This window comes from Anastrepha ludens, chromosome 5, assembly GCF_028408465.1.
Source record: "Anastrepha ludens isolate Willacy chromosome 5, idAnaLude1.1, whole genome shotgun sequence".
Taxonomy (NCBI): Eukaryota; Metazoa; Arthropoda; class Insecta; order Diptera; family Tephritidae; genus Anastrepha; species Anastrepha ludens.
In genome coordinates, this window is record NC_071501.1 from 113,478,381 (window position 1) to 113,496,525 (window position 18,145).

At 35.2% G+C, this 18,145-nt stretch overlaps 1 protein-coding gene across 1 annotated transcript in view; it reads left to right on the top strand.

Annotated features, from left to right (window-relative positions):
* Nucleotides 1–1,151: 1,151 nt before the first annotated feature.
* Nucleotides 1,152–18,145, top strand: part of LOC128865001 (muscle M-line assembly protein unc-89-like) — a 230,189-nt gene continuing 213,195 nt past the window's right edge. The window contains exon 1 of the mRNA XM_054104840.1: nucleotides 1,152–1,405. Within this exon, the coding sequence (XP_053960815.1) occupies nucleotides 1,167–1,405 (239 nt within the window). The 5' untranslated portion in view covers nucleotides 1,152–1,166. The remainder of the gene's footprint in view (nucleotides 1,406–18,145) is intronic.

Here is an 18,145-nt window from a genome sequence, read left to right on the forward strand (position 1 = left end):
GTGGCATTCGTTTTTTTTTTCTGAACACAATTTTCACTCGGTATTCACTGTATCGCTCGTACCCGCTGTTTGTGTGATGAATTGAATAATTGGAATTTTTATGCAATCGTGGCGTCCATCAACCTTTTTTCCTCCGCTACACAGACAAGTAAGCAAGTATACATTATAACCTTCGGTGTTTATCACTGTACAAAATTTCCAATTCAAATGGCGTAAATTTGGGTGCAGTTTCAGAATTTTCTTACATTGTCGCCTTATACTCGCTTTGTTATTGTATTTCTCTAAATAAAATGATTTGTCGGATTTGTTTAGCGGCAAGGAAACAAAAAACAAAAGAAAAACGAAGTGATTATCCTGCTATGCCAAACAACGGCTCAGAAAGGATCAGTAGTTTTGCCAGAGATTTGCTAGCAATCAAAAGGCGTAGATAAACATTTCATGGATTTTTGAAGAAGGATGCCTTTTTTATTACATACATTTTTTCGTTTTTTTGGTTATTCAAATGTGGACGTGAGCGTTATGATATATGAGTGTTTGTATACCGCAAGAAGTCCTTTTGAATACCCAAATTCATAAGCGCTTGGATGTTGTTAGTTATTGGAAATTTAAAACCATAATTTAATCCTCTTATGCATGTAGTGGGACGAAAGTGCTAATCCGAAGGCTAATCGCTATACTAAATAATGGAAAAATCATTACGGAGCTTGGCGGAGCAAGTAAAGTACTTACAAGTTTTTGGAGTGGCCGCAGGCAGGTGGACACTAAAGATAGTGTTGCGCCACAAAATTATGCAATTAATTCACCTCGTTGGTGTTGCATGCGCCTGCCGCAGCCGATAGGGTTGGTGCGTGAATACCATTCGGAAGACGTAGGCTCGAATCTTTGTGCATGAAACTGCAAAATTCAAGTTGTTTCTAATAGCGGTCGCTCCGCGGCTAGCAATGGCACACCTCCTAGTATATTTCTGCCATGGAAAAGCTCCTCATAAAAAATATCTTTCGTTCGGAGTCGGCTTGTAACAGTAGGCCCCCCCATTTGTGGAACAACATAAAGACGCACGTCACAAATAAGCGGAGGAGTTCATCCAAACACCTACCGGAAGTGTGCGCGCCAATTATTGCCTTTTATTTAATATCAAATTTTACTTATTTCACTAATTAAACATAATGAATAACAGATTTTCGTTCTTGTTTCTTCTTTTAGGACTTACATTATCCACATTAACTTCCTCACAGGCAGATGAATCGCTCGATACGCGAGAAAATGCCGATCTGACATTGAAATGTCGCTTCACCGATCATTACGATGCGAACGATTTCACATTTTATTGGGCGCGTTGGACTGCCAATCCGGCGCAGTTCGAAAATGTAGCCATACATGATGTGCCACTGAATTCGGGTTATAAGTAAGTAGCAGATAATTTGCTGATATACCATTTTACATGAAATATATTAATTAATAATAATCTATAATAATTTTATTTGTGTTATTACAAATTTTATTTGATGATGATGTGTTTTAATCTCTATACCAAATTTTCCCTTAGACTAACAAAAATGTTCCCCTAACTTTCTTTTTAAAACTTTTCACTTTAACACACTAATTTCGCATGAGCTGAAAACAATTTAGCAAAGTTTCGCAACTATCACACTTCTCTAAATATTTTATTTGTTCACTCAGCTTAGAAATCCAATAAAATTGCGTGAACAAGCTAAAAATATTGTATTTTGCATTTTCATTTCTTATTTTAATTAAATGTTTACGCCAAGTAGCATGGCGTTGGCAAAACTTCACTATCCAGCAAAAGTAAGTAAGAGCAACAGCAGGAGAGCATCAGAAAAGTAACAGCTTCACGCGCTGATTCACCCACTCGAACTCATACGTACTCCGCTCTGACTCTACGCTTACTCACATACATACATATCGCAATCACACCTTCATTTGCTGCGAGTCCTAATCCTCAACGCACACACTTTCACTTATGGACGCCAGCTCCCACTATCTCTTCAATCCGCAATCTGCTCGGCAATAAGACTCCCACTTTCACTCTCATTCTTGCACTTCTTCACACAGTGGCCCAGCAACTCATCCACTGATTATTTTCTTACTCCACCACTCACTCACACACATTTACTCACCCTGCTAAGCTGTACTATTTACTCAGTCTAATTCTCATTACTTTCAACAATTTTGTGTGCTTTGGAGGTCAACTTGGCGTATACGTAACTAGGGTAGTTCACAGGTTTTTTGCTAACAATTTGGTTGAACTATGCGGCCGCCTGTAGTTGTATATAAATAAGGTTTCCAATTAAAGTAAAGTCTCTGCTTAATCTCAATTTCGCACTAAATGATTGATATTGTTGTTGGTGTTCTTGCATACGACCATAATTCACAACCGCGCGCTGCGCGTTGTTTGGTGGTGTAGTATTGTATTAAATTGTTTATGTTTATGTGTTTGCTACGCACTTGTGCATAATTTATGTGACGGGGTGAGTTGTGAGAAAAGTTGAATGATTTGAAATTGGTTGTCTGTCCACGTGGCGAATGACAGTCGGCGGCATTGATTTTTTATACTTCTCATTCAAGATAAATGTCATGTTCACTTTGTTATGATGTTTGCAATTATTGGAAAGAAAGTAGGTAGAGTAAAGCCGACATGATGACTAGCCGATTCAATTTCATTGCGTCTGTCTCACTGTCTGTTCAAATACATGGAAGCTTGTGTCTGCATTTATATTTAAATGTATCTGAATTCCAGATTGTGCACCGCTGCTTAAATTCCAAATAATGTGAGTTTATAAGGCTTTGAACTGGGATTATTTTTTTTAATATAAAATTCGTCCTTGAATCCAATATGAAATCAGATATTCAGACAATAGATGAGCTTAAATTTGAGTTCTGAAAGAATGTGAAATCGCTATGTTGCCATTATTTGTTCACGAAACGTACTTAATTTTCCTATGCGAGTGATGCATTAGTCTAGAATTTTGCATCGTTTAAAAACCACAAAAAAGAAAAAAAAAAACATTTTTTTTTTATTTATGCCTGTAAAAAGTAAACAAAACGAAACAAAAAACGAAAAAAAACCAAAACATCCAAAACGATTAAATTTCTTACTTTCTTAAGTTATTAAAAAACACTCAGACACAACCCCGCCTACCTAAGTTGAACTGGAAAGGCACTTAGCATTTACAAGCAAACAAGCATAAATACGGAAAGTATTTATGCTGAAATTTGTGTTAAATTGTAAAATAAGTAAAGAGTGGTTAAGTTTCAAGGGCCGGTGTTGATTTTGAATAAAATACAATCTTTTTAGGAAATTATTGTCATTTCTCTCTATTATGATAACATTGGTATGGCTCAATTACGTATGGAACAAAATATCCGCCAAATGGCCGCCGCGGCCTTGGCGGCACACCTCCAGCCAATGGCCCAAATTTTCGATGACGCTGAGGCATAATTGAGGTTCTACGCCGTTAATATGCCGAATTATCTCATCCTTTAGCTCTTGAATTGTTACTGGCTTATCGACGTACACCTTTTCTTTGAAATAACCCCAAAAAAAAGAAGTCCAACGGTGTCTTTGACGTGTCGGTGTGGTTCACTGTCAACATCGGCCCTAGAAATTTAACCAACCTTTATTTTGCGAAAATGCAAAAACCAGTTTGCAGTCTGAACTCGTGCGAGTGGTATTCGAGTTCAGATTGTGATAATTATCTTCCGAAAACATTAAAGCTTTCTTTGGGGACCTCGCCAGAAAACGTGCATATTGAGAAGAAGCTAAAGTAGTTGCAAATCACTAATCAACCAGAAATTTGTTTTTGATGAATTTTATAATTCTTTTACAAAGCTTGAAATTTTTGTAGAATGAGCTATGGCTTTTATAAAAAATTACGAAAATTCGTTAAAGAAAATAAGCAAAAGTAAAGTGGTCAAAACTGGTCAAAATACCACAAGCCTATTATTTTGATGACAAGTGTATACGATAAACACTTGTAATTACGCTTTTGAGTATCCTTAAACCTCCGTTAGACACTTTTTTTAAAGCCTGCAGCTAGGCGCCTGGGTCAGGCTTTGTTTTCGTCCTGTTCAAGGATCCTTTTCAAAAAGTTATATCCGTATATCGATAGAAAATGAAATTTTAGGAAGCTACGTAGAAGCTCAAGGCGTTAGCTATAATAGAAGTATGTTAAATTCACGTCCAAAGCCAAAAAAGTCAGCCTAGTCAGTTGCGGGTGCCCAACGGAGAGTTACAGACATAAAACAAAAATTCGCAAATAAATTCGTGCAAATAGCTTGCTTTGTTTTTCATTTGCCTAAATTTTAATTTTCTGCAAACCGTAATTCGAAAGTAATTTGTTTTTGGAAAACTCATTTATTTGTAAGGTTTGCCAAGTGCTGTGGGTTTTCCAATATTTCTGTAACTCCTTGCGTCTTATGAGTCAAAAATGGCCATATGTTAGGTAGACTCATAATTTTTTCGTTATGCTATCTACCCTCTAGCCTCTCCAAGGCTTAACAGAAATCTGTTACATCCTCTTACATACATCCGTTACTTAGTTCTTCGCGACTCACCCTTAAACGTTGCATATTTTTCTCAACTGCACAGACTTGCAGTCAGCCATCGTTAGAGTTTATTCAAGTGCTCACCTTCGAGTGCTGAATTACTGCGCATTATTTTTAATTTACACTCTTCACCTACAGTCTCCTTACCTCCCTCATCGTCTTTTATCGTCACAGCCTTAATTGCCAGCGATCGCGCGACTTGGCTTAGCTGTTTTGTGGCTTTGAAGTAGCCAAGTATCTGCTGACTGCTAACTTCTTTCTCTTCTGTATACATTTTTATGCAGTGCTTAAGATTTCATGCAAAATAGGAAATTATTATGCACCACAAGAAGTTCAGTGTTGATACGAAGCCAGCCACTCTCACCAAAGTGCCCATTAACTCCCGTTGTGGAAGTAAGAAAAAGAGTTAACTACATCAACCGCAATGTATGGCAAATTGAATGGCACAAGCCATCAACAGAAAACAAGAAAACGTAAATATGTTTATTAAAATATATAAAAATATAAAATTTTGCTCATAACTCTGCGTTGGAATTTTTATTTCAACAATTCTTTTATGGCGAATAAAGTTGCATATAAAATGCGCGTATAAACAAAATAAATACAAATACAAAAACGAGTATGTAAAATGAGAGGCAATGAAATGTCATGAAAGGCCTGAATGCAGTAAAGCCTTTGCAAACACAAATGCAAAAAATAAAAACAAAAAATAGAAAATAACAGTAACGAATAATGCGAACAGCAAAACCCTACACAACACCGAATGACAGCATAAATCCATTGCCTGAATGGCACATAGGCTGAGCTCTGCCTGGTTCGCTGCTTGGTTGGCTGTCTGTTCCTGCTGCTCGTACGCCACTCGTTTGCTGTCAGGCCTAAAGGCTAATATCCCGTTTAACATTTCATTATGGAAATGGCGATTGTAAATAGCGACAGTGAACAAGGCCTGCAAAATAATTGCGACAGCCACATCAACACCAATGGCAATGGCAAAAATGATAACTGTAAAAGCAGAGACCGAACAATAATGAAGCAGCACATGAAATGGGAAAGCGTAGAAAGGCAAAAAAAATATGCAGCGTAATTTAAATGCAGTTATAAGTATATATACATCTGTGTTGAAAATAATAGTAACGCAACGAGCTACCACGTTTTAAGGGGGCAGATCCTGTAAACCGCCATATTTTCCCTGAATTTCATTAAAATTATTTAAAATGAACAAGTCAATATAATTTTCTTTTTAAATTGGCATACAGTTTATTTATACATTAAAATAATATAATTTGTTTTTTTTATTTTAATAATTTAAAATGGCGGAGGTACACTCAATTCTTCCAGGAAGGTCGTAGCGCGGCTTCTCAATCGGCGGGCATTGTAGCATCGGCGTCAGTGAACCAAACATTTTTTTGTTGGAATGGAATGGAATCGCGGAATGAAATGCTTAAAATAACTGATTTTTTGGCGAATTTTCCTACTATTTTTCCTTCGAAAAAATTATTTTTTCGTAAAATTTTCGAATTGTAAATTCACATAAAAGTAATATCATAAAAAAGATGTGTGCAAAATTTCAGGGAGATCGGTCAATAACTTTTCGAGTTATCGTGTACGCCAATTCGAAAAATATAGTTTTGAGAAAAACGCGTCTAAAGTTTGAATACAACGTAACTATACCTCTCCCAGCGCTCGAACGCAAAGAATAGAGTAGTCACGTTATATTTACATTTTATGAAAAAAAAATTTTTTTTTTCGAAATTTTACAGGTATCTGTCCCCTTAATTATTTTTCTACAATATATACATTTTTTTATGTTTTTGTAAAGTTGTGGTGCTCTATAGAACAGAAACTATTTAAATAAAGCTTCAAATTTTAAACAAATTTCACAAAAACTAAAAAAATTCCACAAAAAATACAGCAACATTTCCAACTTCTTATCCAGAATTTTTTATAGAAATTCTAAAAATAGAAAAATTTAGCGACTTCAAAATTCCATTTTTGTTTTCTAAAAATTTGCTTTTTTCCAGAATTTTTCTAGAAATTCTGGGTATGCAGTTTCATAGTCCATTAAATTTACTATCTCCAGCCCATAAACCGCACCAAACTGTGACCTTTTCTGGATACATTGGTAGCTCTTGCAATTCTCCTGGCTGAACTTTATTCCAAAATCGACAATTCTGCTTATTTACCGACCCATTGATGCAAAAATGAGCTTCGTCGCTAAACACAATTTTTCGATAAAAAAGTGGATCTTAAACTTTCTTAACAGAACACGCATTTTTATGATAAAATCCAAAGATTTGCAAGCGTTGCTCGTTTGAAAGACGATTCATGGTTAAATTATAGACCAAACTGAAGATGTTTGACAGTGAAACAAAACACGATACGTGCGCCAGCTGTTTAAACCAACTGTTTAAAAAGATAATAGCTAAAAAATCACCCGTTACATTGCGTTCGGAAGAACGCATTTATATGGACGAAAATTCTCAAGTGGTCAGCGAAAAAATTTTGTAAAAAATCAGCGATTGTTTTTAGCAACGTAAGACTTCCATGTTGTGAGACTAAAATTGAATGGGCTATAAAATTGCATACTCAGATTTTTTCTAAAAAAAATGTTTAGAAAAATTTTAAAATTTTAATATATTTCTTGAACGCTTTGTGAAATTTGTGCAAAGTTTAGCTCTTATAATTATATGGCTTTTTTTTAAATGCGCTACAGTTTTATAAAAACAAAACAAAAAAAAAATATTTGTTAAAATTTTGTAATTGCTCGCGCTACTATTCTTGTGAACACAGGTATTTATATTTCAACAACTACACTCACTACTCACTAAACAACTCGACATATAGCAGTAATCATCATGAACAACAAGAGCCAAATGAGCCGCGGCAGCAGCGCCGAAAGCCCATAAGTATGCCGCGTGCTGCATGCTGCTTCAATTGTGCCTGTTGATGGCCCTGAAAAGTGGCAGCCTAAGCGCGGCAGTAGCTACTGCAGTGACATTGTAAACATTGACAGCAGCAGCTACAGCTTCTCCTCTGTTGAGTAGCATGGAATGCTTTGGATGGCTTGCTTTTCCTGCTTTTTGCTCGTCCGCCTACACCATTTGCCACAACACCCGTGCATCCGTGCACCCTTTGGTATTGTCGTTGTCTACTATGTGTACTATTTGTGCGTTGTCGCCCACTTATCTTTCAAGCACCAAATTGTTCTGTGCTCAACGCTTTGTAGAGTTTTTGTTTTTTTTTTTTTTTGTTTCGTGCATCCTCTTTGCATTCGCACAATTTGTAAGGCAACCACTTCGTCGAATGCAATGAAAATAAAATGCGAAATGCTAGAAAAGAAAAAAAAGTATTCTAATAATCATAATAATCATAATAAAAATGTTGAAGCAATAGAAGTGGAAAATAGCTGCCAATTTTTAGGTGAAACACAGCCGCTGATGGTGCATACCAGGAGGAGCGTTGATGCGACTCGTAAGAGACAAACATCTGCTTACTCACGCGCACATTTACAATACATAAAATGTTTTAGTGGTGATGGTAGGCTTAGACTTTTATGAGCGCTTATTTTATTAGAGGCTGCGTACTTGTTGTTGTGGTGGCCTCAAGGTTATGAGCGCATTTTTTGATCAGTGTACAAATGGGCCTTCAAATGATGATGGTGAAATAGTAGAGTATTTATTCTTAAAGATGACAAGCCTATAGGATTCCTTAATATGAAGGTGAGATTTTTGATAATTTTGAAGTAAAAACTTCAAAAAAGTATTAAATAATTTTTCTTATGTTTCTGAATAGTTCACGAGGCTTATACAATTTTTTCAGTTGATTTTTTTTTGGTATTTTATTGATTTATTTTTTTACTGTTTTGTTTTGTTTGTTTGTGTGTTTCCTTTCTTTGAATTTAGAGTTCAATTTTTAACTCCTTCGCTCTCCTCTTCATTTGTTTATAGATAATATTCAATAGAGCAAATAAAATATTGCGCGCTATTTGAAAACTTACTGGGAAGAGAGCAAAATAAATGTTGAAGATTAGAACAAAACAAAAAGCAAAAAAAAAATGGCTTTCGCTGTGACTTTTAGTTTTTCGTATCATCGAACATGTTTCACTTACGAGTTTTCCTATTTGAAATGCCTAAAAATGTCTAGTGATGTATTTGTCTTTCTAATTAGTTATATGGAACTTTGAATTTGTGAAAATCGCTGAAGTTTTCCAATACTTTTTCTACTCACTGCGTATTAAATGTTTTTTCAACTTTTTTTGTGAAAAATAATTTTCAACAAAACAGCGAATTTGTTTTCTCGCGTTCTAAACAATGCCTAGACCTAAAACGCGCGCCATGGCGTATACGTAATTTTTCGCTACCGACTACAACAAAATAAAGAAGTACCCGCAGCAATAGCAACAGCTACGAACATTGTATCTGCCACAAAAACAACAATAAATATGAAACAGCTTTAAATGCTAAGAAGTACAACAATTGCCGTTGAGTGGCAATAAAAACAACAAATAATAACTTCGTATACGCCTGTGAAGAGTGACTGAAAGAAACAAATAGCGCAGACATCATAGTAAAGAGCTGCAACCAAAAGATTGTCAACAAATAAGTTGAGGAAAAATGAGAATATCAGTGCTGCTGAGTGTTTTCACTCTTACCGCGCTTGCATTTAAGACGTAGTCGAGGCAGCAGAGAATGAAATGTAGTTTCAGTATAGACCTCAAGCACTTGACTGCAGGCAAAAATGAAAAACAAAAACAACAAGTAAGACAAAGACAAAAACAAAAACAAAAACAAAAAAAACATACAGTACGCTCGAGCACATAAAAGCGTCCTTTAAGCAAAAGCAGTCACGTCGCCGTTGCTACTCTGTTGCCGCTGCATCTGCTGCTGACGAACAAAGGCAACATAAGAACGCTCCTTTGGGAGTGCGGAGCTGTAAAGCTGTGATACTATAGAAGCGCACCAAGTAGCGTAGGATATGTAGCATATTGCCAGCAGTGGTGGTGGCGAGGATTTCACTATAGCCTGGTTGTGAGGGCGGTGACAGTGAGTCACTGAATACCAAGTCATTGAGGGCATATTATAATAAACGCAGTTAAATGAGCAGCATACACTCGAAAATGCGTTTACTCTCCGTGCTGCAGCGCCACAGCCAACACTACTCTGTCAGACTTACTCCTCTAACCATTGCGAGATAGGATTTCATTCCTGTTCCTTCACTTCTGCCAGCTAAAAGAATGCGCGCTTTCATAGCGTTTATAACATTTTTTCTCATTTTCATTTTTTCTTCCTTCTTTTTTTGTTTTTTGCCACACTTGATTATATTTATTTGTTTTCTTTTTTTCTCGACTTTATTTGTGTGCCGCTGCGACAATCCGCTCCGCTTTTGTTTCAGTGCAACGACGTGAAAACGTACATACATATGTTCGCCGTTAGATAGGAAGGTAGCAACAACTACATATTGTGAAGCGTTTGTCTATTTAGTGTACTGTATTTATACTACAAGTTGCAAGGGCTTCGCATAAGTCAAAGTCAAAGGCAGTTGCAATAGAGAAAGCAGATAAGAGTAAGCGGATTTTTGCTGGGTGAAAGTTAGAGTAGCAGTTAGTTGAAAGTTGAGAAAGTGAAGGAAATGAAAATTGTCAACGAAAGTGGTGGCGTTGTAGCCTTTGAGACAGAAATTGCATTTAGAATATGCAATTTATGAATTTTTGAAAGAATTATACTGAGATTACTTTTACGAGAAGATATGAAGAATGGTGAAAGCGACAATGATGATGATGGCATGCAACTTTCCCGTCGACTGCAAGCATTTATATCATTTCATTCTCATTGCAGAGAAAAAAGAGAAAAAAGATTGGCATGCACTGAGCGCCTTCAGCAATTGTGGAATCGTTATAGCACACAAGTCCTGCTACGAGTCAAAATGAAAGTTTTGGAGATGATTATTTTTATATTGTAGAATAGTTGAAAACTGCTGAAAAATGTATAAAGTTTTAATAAAAGTTCGATATATATTTTTTGCTAATTCTAAATATTTTATTTATTGTATATTTTTAATTTTTTTTTTTATTTTTAAAATTTTTTTAATTTAAAATTTTTTTTATTTATTATATTATTTCATCCTACAAATTTATTTGGTCAACTCCATGTCATGAAAATGAAATGCATATTTGCCATTTGGTTTCGCCTTCAATGTGAATTTCATTGCACATCCCGCAAAAAAAATACAGCACATTTTGAACAGTTTTTAATATACTATTTGTTTGAGTTTAATGCACATTTTTTATTTGGAAGGATATAACTCATTGCCTAAAAAAGAACCACAGAAAACCAAATTTCAAGTATTTTAAAAAAAATTTCGTGGAATTGGCAAATTTGCAACAAAATTTTTAGTTTGTTTTTCAGAGTTTTTTTTTGTTAAATTTGGGTACGCAGTTTTATAGCCCATTAAATTTTAGAATAATAAAGTACAAGTTTTATGTTGCTTGATTTTCCATAATTTATTTTTTTTACGGTGTTGTGCATTTTCTCCATATAATAAAAATGTGGCGTACTTGTAGCAGACTTATTATATATATTAAGCTTAAATATGTGTAATATGAGTAGAGTGAACACTCAAAAAAAACAAAAAAAAAAAAAATATTGATACTACTTTGATGAAAAGCAAATAACCGAATCCTAATTAGGTGGCTTAAAATTCTTCTTGTAGTTTTATAATTTTTCCCATAACGGTGTTGCCTATTTTCTCCATAAAACAAATAATCAAAATTTTTTCCATTATCTATTAAAAAACAACGTACAACCAAATTTCAAACCCTCTAAAAATTTAGAAGCATTAAACAAATTTTCATCAAAATTCCATATTTTCTGTATCAGAATGAACAAAAAAAAAAAAACACTATTTTAGTTTTTTATGATCCATTAAATTTTAGTATGATAAAGTGCAAGTTTTGAATTGCTAGAAAATTCCATTGATTGGCCGCGAATATGCGAAATGTTTTTATATGGAAAATACGCTCAACATCGTCCAGATAAAAAAATTATGAAAAATCAAGCAACTTAAAACTTGCACATTATTAGATATAATATATTAAATTTACTCGGCTATCCAGCTAATTTTTTTTTCTCATATTTTTTTGAGTCACTTAACGAATTAAGGTTCTTAATTCAGTTCTTCAGTTTTTTTTCAGAAAAAATAAATTAAATAAAAATAAATAAATTTCAATTCAATTCAACAATTGTTTTTAGCAAATAAGCTTTTAATGCACTCATATTAGACATAGAAGACACCATTTAAGCCTATCATTTTATAACATCTTACCGCGCGCCTACATCAAACCACAGACTTTTGTAGCTCAGTAGAGTTGCATTTATACACATCTTTTACCACAACTTTCCCAACGATAGAAGATTGGGACAATGGAGTAATGGACAATAGAAGCGGACTCAGCATCTATACTGATGGTTCCAAACTAAATGATCAAGTAGGCGGAGACCTTCATTCTGAAGGAATGAATGCCAACATCTCATTCCGGTTACCGGATCACTGCAGTGTATTCCAAGCTAAAATTGTGGCTATCAGGGAAGCACAACCGACTGTTGAAAATAAAAAGGAAAAGCATGAAAAATCTTCTCGGGGTCATTGTCTGATTGGCAGCCATGCCAGTAGACTGGGACCGCCCTATAACGACTATAGCAGAAGCTGTAACGACACTGAAGAAGAAGGGACTATAGAACACTTTCTATGCAGGTGCATGGCTATGGATAGAAGAAGGTTCAATATTTTAGGAAAAAGTTCCCTGAATAACTTGGCAGAAGTAGCCAATATAAAAATAACCCGTCTTGTTAGATATATTAAAGCCACAGATTGCTTCAATGAGGACAATGTAGAGTGAGGAGAGGGGACATCCCTGGTGGTATCACAATGGGCCTACAGCAGACCCAGGTGTGTAAACCCACAACCACTATACCTCCCTACCTACCTACCGCTCGCCTACCTCAAAAGGTGTTAAAATTAAACTAACTAACTGTTTTTAGAATTTGGCACTCAAGACATCATTGACGACATGTCTTGCACCGCGTCTTTTGACAACTACTAGCTTCACTTTTTGAAGTGCATTCGATTCCATTAATTTAATTCTATTTCTTTTGATTTATTTTCTGTGCTTTACATACAGACGCAATATTCAGTATTTTTTCACGAAATGTGGCATTAAATATATATTTTTGTATAGTACGTATATGTATGTGTAATTGACGTTTACACATTTTTTTAGCTGCTTGGGCGAGCGCCTGCTCCAATTTGTGGTGTGCCTCTTGATGTTTTCATACTGCCTCTTAACGGTAAACGATTTTTTATGAGGAGTTTTTTTCATAGTAAAAATACACTTAGAGGTGTGCTATTGCCTGCCGAGGAGCCAACGGCATTAGCTTTAATTACTTCTACCATTTAGAGTTGTATGCCCTGAGTTTCTAACTCGAGCACTACCGTATGATAGTCACGTACCAAACTATTTGGCTAAGGCATTATTTTTTCTTTTTTTTAATATCTAAATTTTTTTCAGCATTAAAAGTTAAACCACTTTCAGCATACAAGACATCATTTAAGACATGTCTTGCGAAGTGTCTCCTTTTGAGGTCTATATAAATATGTATTATTTCATATGGTATTTAATAATATTACGCATTGTCTTTACAAAGTGCCATTGTCTTTTAACAAATTCCATGCAAGGCATTACTTTCCATTCATGCAATTTTATTTTGCTTAGCGAGATACGAGTATAATGTTTAATATTTATTTATTCCCGAATATGTATACTATTTAAGTTTTTTTTTTGTTTTAATTCAGTCTTCCCCAAAATTTCCAAAAAATTAGAATCTGTTTAAAATTTAACGCGCAAGACATCACTGAAGCGTCGCCTTTTGAATTCTATGTACTAATAAATATGTAATATATTATTTCATTTGTTATTTAAAAATATTTCACATTAAAAAATGTTGAAAATTTCGACATGCAAGACATCATTTAAGACATGTCTCCTTGGTCCAGGTCTCCTTGCAATGATTAGCTTCACAGTGCCGACTTTTGGTTTACTATTTAATTTCACGATATTTTATTTTATTTCCTTCATAAACTCCATTGTCTCTTATCAATCCCATTTCGTCCGCCTCATACTCTCCATTTAAGTGCCTGTACTTGTAAGCGCTCTTTCCACACAAACAAAAAGAAAAAAAACAGCTACAACATGTGAAGTACTGCCTGAAGAGTTGAGTTGCATTAAATTTTTCTGCATGACAAAAGTGGCCAACCACTTACATACATAAATAAGTTTGCTTACAAGAGCAATTGGGGCTTTGTTGCAGAAATGTTACACATCAGCCAACAATTTCTCTACTTTATTGCCTTTCATTGCGATACTTTAGCTCATACTTGTATGTATACACATGGGTTCCCATTATTAGTTTTAAAGTTGTTGCTGTTGTTTTTATGGCCGCACGATACTTATTGTGCAACAAGCGTATGTACTTGCAACATAACAGCAATGTGAAGAATTCTGGAATTGCAACTGAACTTATATGAGTTTATCCGCAAAACACAATGGCAAATGCTGTTGTATTCGCTCCAATTATATCCACTAAGAAGAGAAAATGATATAAGCAGCAAAAAAGGTTAACAGGGGTTGTGTGCGTATGTACAAACATACATAAACATAAAGCGCAATTAGAAGTTTTTCATATGTCTTATGCCCATATGAATGCGTGTAAGAGTTTGATATTGAAGACTACTTCGGACATTTTTTATAAACTTATACGCTCCCTGCACGCATGCAGCTTGCCTTTAGTGAAGTGCGCAATCAAATATGAGGGCTTGTACATATGTACGTGTGTGCATTTCTTATTTATTTTTGTGCCTTTCTGTGTGTGGTTTGCAATGATTAAAATTTTTCAAATTTCAAATGAGAATACATGCATGCATACTCATTTGTTAATTTTTTTTAATACATGACATCATCGGTGGCATGTCACGCAAAGTGTCACCTTTGTGAAATTAGTCCGAAACTGTTTTTATCAGTTTGAAATTAGTTGATGAAAATCTTACGAAACATAATTAACCAAATATATAGGAAATTTATCGCCTGCAATAATGGGTTTCTAGCAAGAATGATATATTAGATTACAAGATTTGATCATCCGAAGACAACACAATTGTGCCCATGCATTTCACACGGGCTTACGCTCTTCCAATCAGTCAAAGAGTAGGCGCCAACGAAGTAGGTACGTGAATTTTTTCGTATACACACCTTTGCATTCTGTACATCGTGAGTTTCTAATAAAATAACATACTAAAGAGAGATTTTTGTTGGCATATTTTACTTAAGAATATTTCGCATTAACTTATAAATCAGTACTGACGACGTGTCTTGCAAAAATTTGCTTCAAAATAGCCAAAAGTGTATTTACTTTATGAAGTGTGGTTAAATTTCAAGAGGCGATGTTGATTTTGAATAAAATACAATTTTTTTAGGAAATTATTGTCATTTCTCTTTATTATGATAATATTGGTATGGCTCAATTACGTGTGGAACAAAATATCGGCCAAATGGCCGCCGCGGTCTCGGCGGCACACTTCCATCCGATGGCCGAAATTTTCGATGACGCTGATGCATAATTGAGGTTCTATGTCGTTAATGTGCCGAATTATCTCATCCTTTAGCTCTTGAATTGTTGCTGGCTTATCGACGTACACCTTTTCTTCCAAATAACCCCAAAGAAAGAAGTCCAACGGTGTGAAATCACATAATCTTGGCGGCCAATTGATATCGCCGCGACGTGAGATTATTCGGCCATCAAATTTTTCGCGCAAAAGAGCCATTGTTTCGTTAGCTGTGTGACAAGTGGCACCGTCCTGTTGAAACCACATATCAATCACTCTTGGATTATCATTTGTCCAAATGCGGCAAATTCTGCTTATTGACGAATCCACTGAGGTGAAAATGTGCCTCATCACTGAAGATGATTTTCTTCAAGAAGTACGCGATATGCATTTTGATTTGAACGCCCGTTTTCATATAGTAATAAGCCTGAATAACTTTAACGCGTTGCTCGATTGTGTATCTTTCCATGGTTCAAATTGAGTTAGTCTGAAATTGGAAAATGTCATATGAAATGCAGAAAAGAACTTGAAGTTTAAATGTGGTTCACATTCAACGTCGGGCCTCGAAATTTAACCACCCTTTATATGCGGGACATGACTGAGATCATTTAGCACACGCCTTGCAAGATGCTCACTTTTGAAATTTCACTTGAAAATAACTGCACTTGCATAAAATTAACTTTTTTTTGCATGCACGACATCATTGAAGACATGTCTTGCATACTGTCTTCCTCAACTAAAGTCGCATATATGTCAAATTTACACATTTCTTATTCATCTATGTATATGAAAACGTTGCACCTGATTGCACGAAGTAAATGCATTCACTTTTATTAGAATAGCGACATCATTGAACACATGTCTTGCATGGTGTCATCCGTCAGTAAAATTTCTAATTAATCTGTACGAAAATACAGCACCTGGTCACACGAAATAAATAAATTTTAATATTAAGTTTATCCTACTCACCTCAGCTCAAAGTTTTTTTCTCAATTTGCTACCAAAAGCTATGCATTTATTATTTTGCCACACATATGCGCTCGTCCCTTATACTCGTTTGTGCCTCAGTGTATTTTCAGTTGCCACAAATGTCACACCAGCCATACTTTATGCATGAGAAATATATGCAGCAGAAATGAATATAACAATTTTCCTCCTGCTGCCAACGCACTCGACAACACGAATAAATAGTAAATGACTTTTTAAAAACATGCTTAGTTTTCGTACCAAAATCAATTTATGTTTTATAAATGGTTACAAATACAAATACTCTTTATTGGATTCCTTCGTATATGCACTTATATTTAAGCAAACAAACCTACGTGCATACACTTTGAACGAAGGACATCAAGTGACAGTAAAAATGTGTTTTAGTATGAAACGCATGTCTATGTGTGAGTGTGTGGGACTAGCAAAAAACATCAATTCAGCAAATATTGAACTTTCACACCATTGACTTAAAGCTTAAGTAAACTCATAAGTTTTTCAAAGCAAATATTGCATTACTAATATTACATCTGCAGCAGGACAACAGCAATTCAGCCACACACTTGCCGATGCTCGTACACTTGATAATATTTAGTCATTTCACACACAAAATCGTTTCTAATTGATTACTTTTATTTATTTTAAAAATCTTAGAAAATGCTTTATTACTTTACTCTGTGACCTTCTGGAAGTCACAAAGTGCTGCTTGGTTTTTAATAACTTTATACAAATGTAAGTGCTGAGGGATATGAGGGTGAAGAGGACAATGGGCTGATCTACATAAATAGTTGATATTTGACATATTTAAAATTACGTATCAGCTCCTGTAGGTGGCAGTTAGCATATTAAATTGCATCCAGAAAGAAGCAATTCATAAATCATTTGCTTTCAATGAAATTTCGAGACTTGGAAAATGTAGGTAAATTTCGATTTAAAGGTTAATAATAAAATTAAAAAAATTGGCTTTTCGGGCGTACTTTCAACAATTGCAATATTTTTTTGTAATATAAGAAAGCTTTATTTTAATATTTTTCACGTGACAACGTCTTATAATTCGAGGCTGGAACTGCAAGCGAGAGCGCGGAACGAACGACAAAGAGGCACAATCGGCCTCCGCGTTCGGCATCTGGCTCTCTCCTACTTGAGTAAGCGATGCGTCCGGACAGCTGCTAAACAATACTACAAGACTAATTCAAAGCCTATGGGAAACTATGCACATACACACATACACATGCATGTATGCACATACATATATACGTATGTGTACAACGAACTTTTTTCCAAGAGCCAAATCAGTGTGCGCTTTTACTCACTTAAAAAGGTGTAAACAAATTAACAACAAACATGCGAACTATCGCTTTTATATGCAATAAATGAACAGCAAAGAGATTAAGAAAGCAGCAATGCATCATTCCACTCATTGACTGGGACATCTCAATTTTTTTAGTATTCAGTTGCCGAACGCGAATCGGCAACAGGTTAGGTAGTGAGCAAAGTTTTATTAAAAGAAACAGAGAACATAACTGAATTTGATGTATACAACTCTTTTTACAACAAATTACAATTAAACGTGCAAAAATAATTAAGTAACTAATTGAACAACAACTTTTATTCAGTTTACTTGCTGAAAGAAATACAGTCCAATCGTGATAGTCCGACACATACGGGACCAACTCGTTGTCGGATTATCAAATATTCCGGACTACCGAAGGTTCCATTTAATGATACGAAAAGACAGAAAAAAATCACATCAACACCGTCAGAAATCGCGAGAGAACTGGCGTCGTTCAAATTTAATGACAAATACGTTGTGACCGGGAAACAAAACAATCCCCCTCTGCTGCTTTGCTACGACTGATCAAAATAAAATAATGCCAATTGCATCCATAGACGTTATGAGGTTGTCGGATTACCGAACGTGTCGGATTAAGAAATGTCG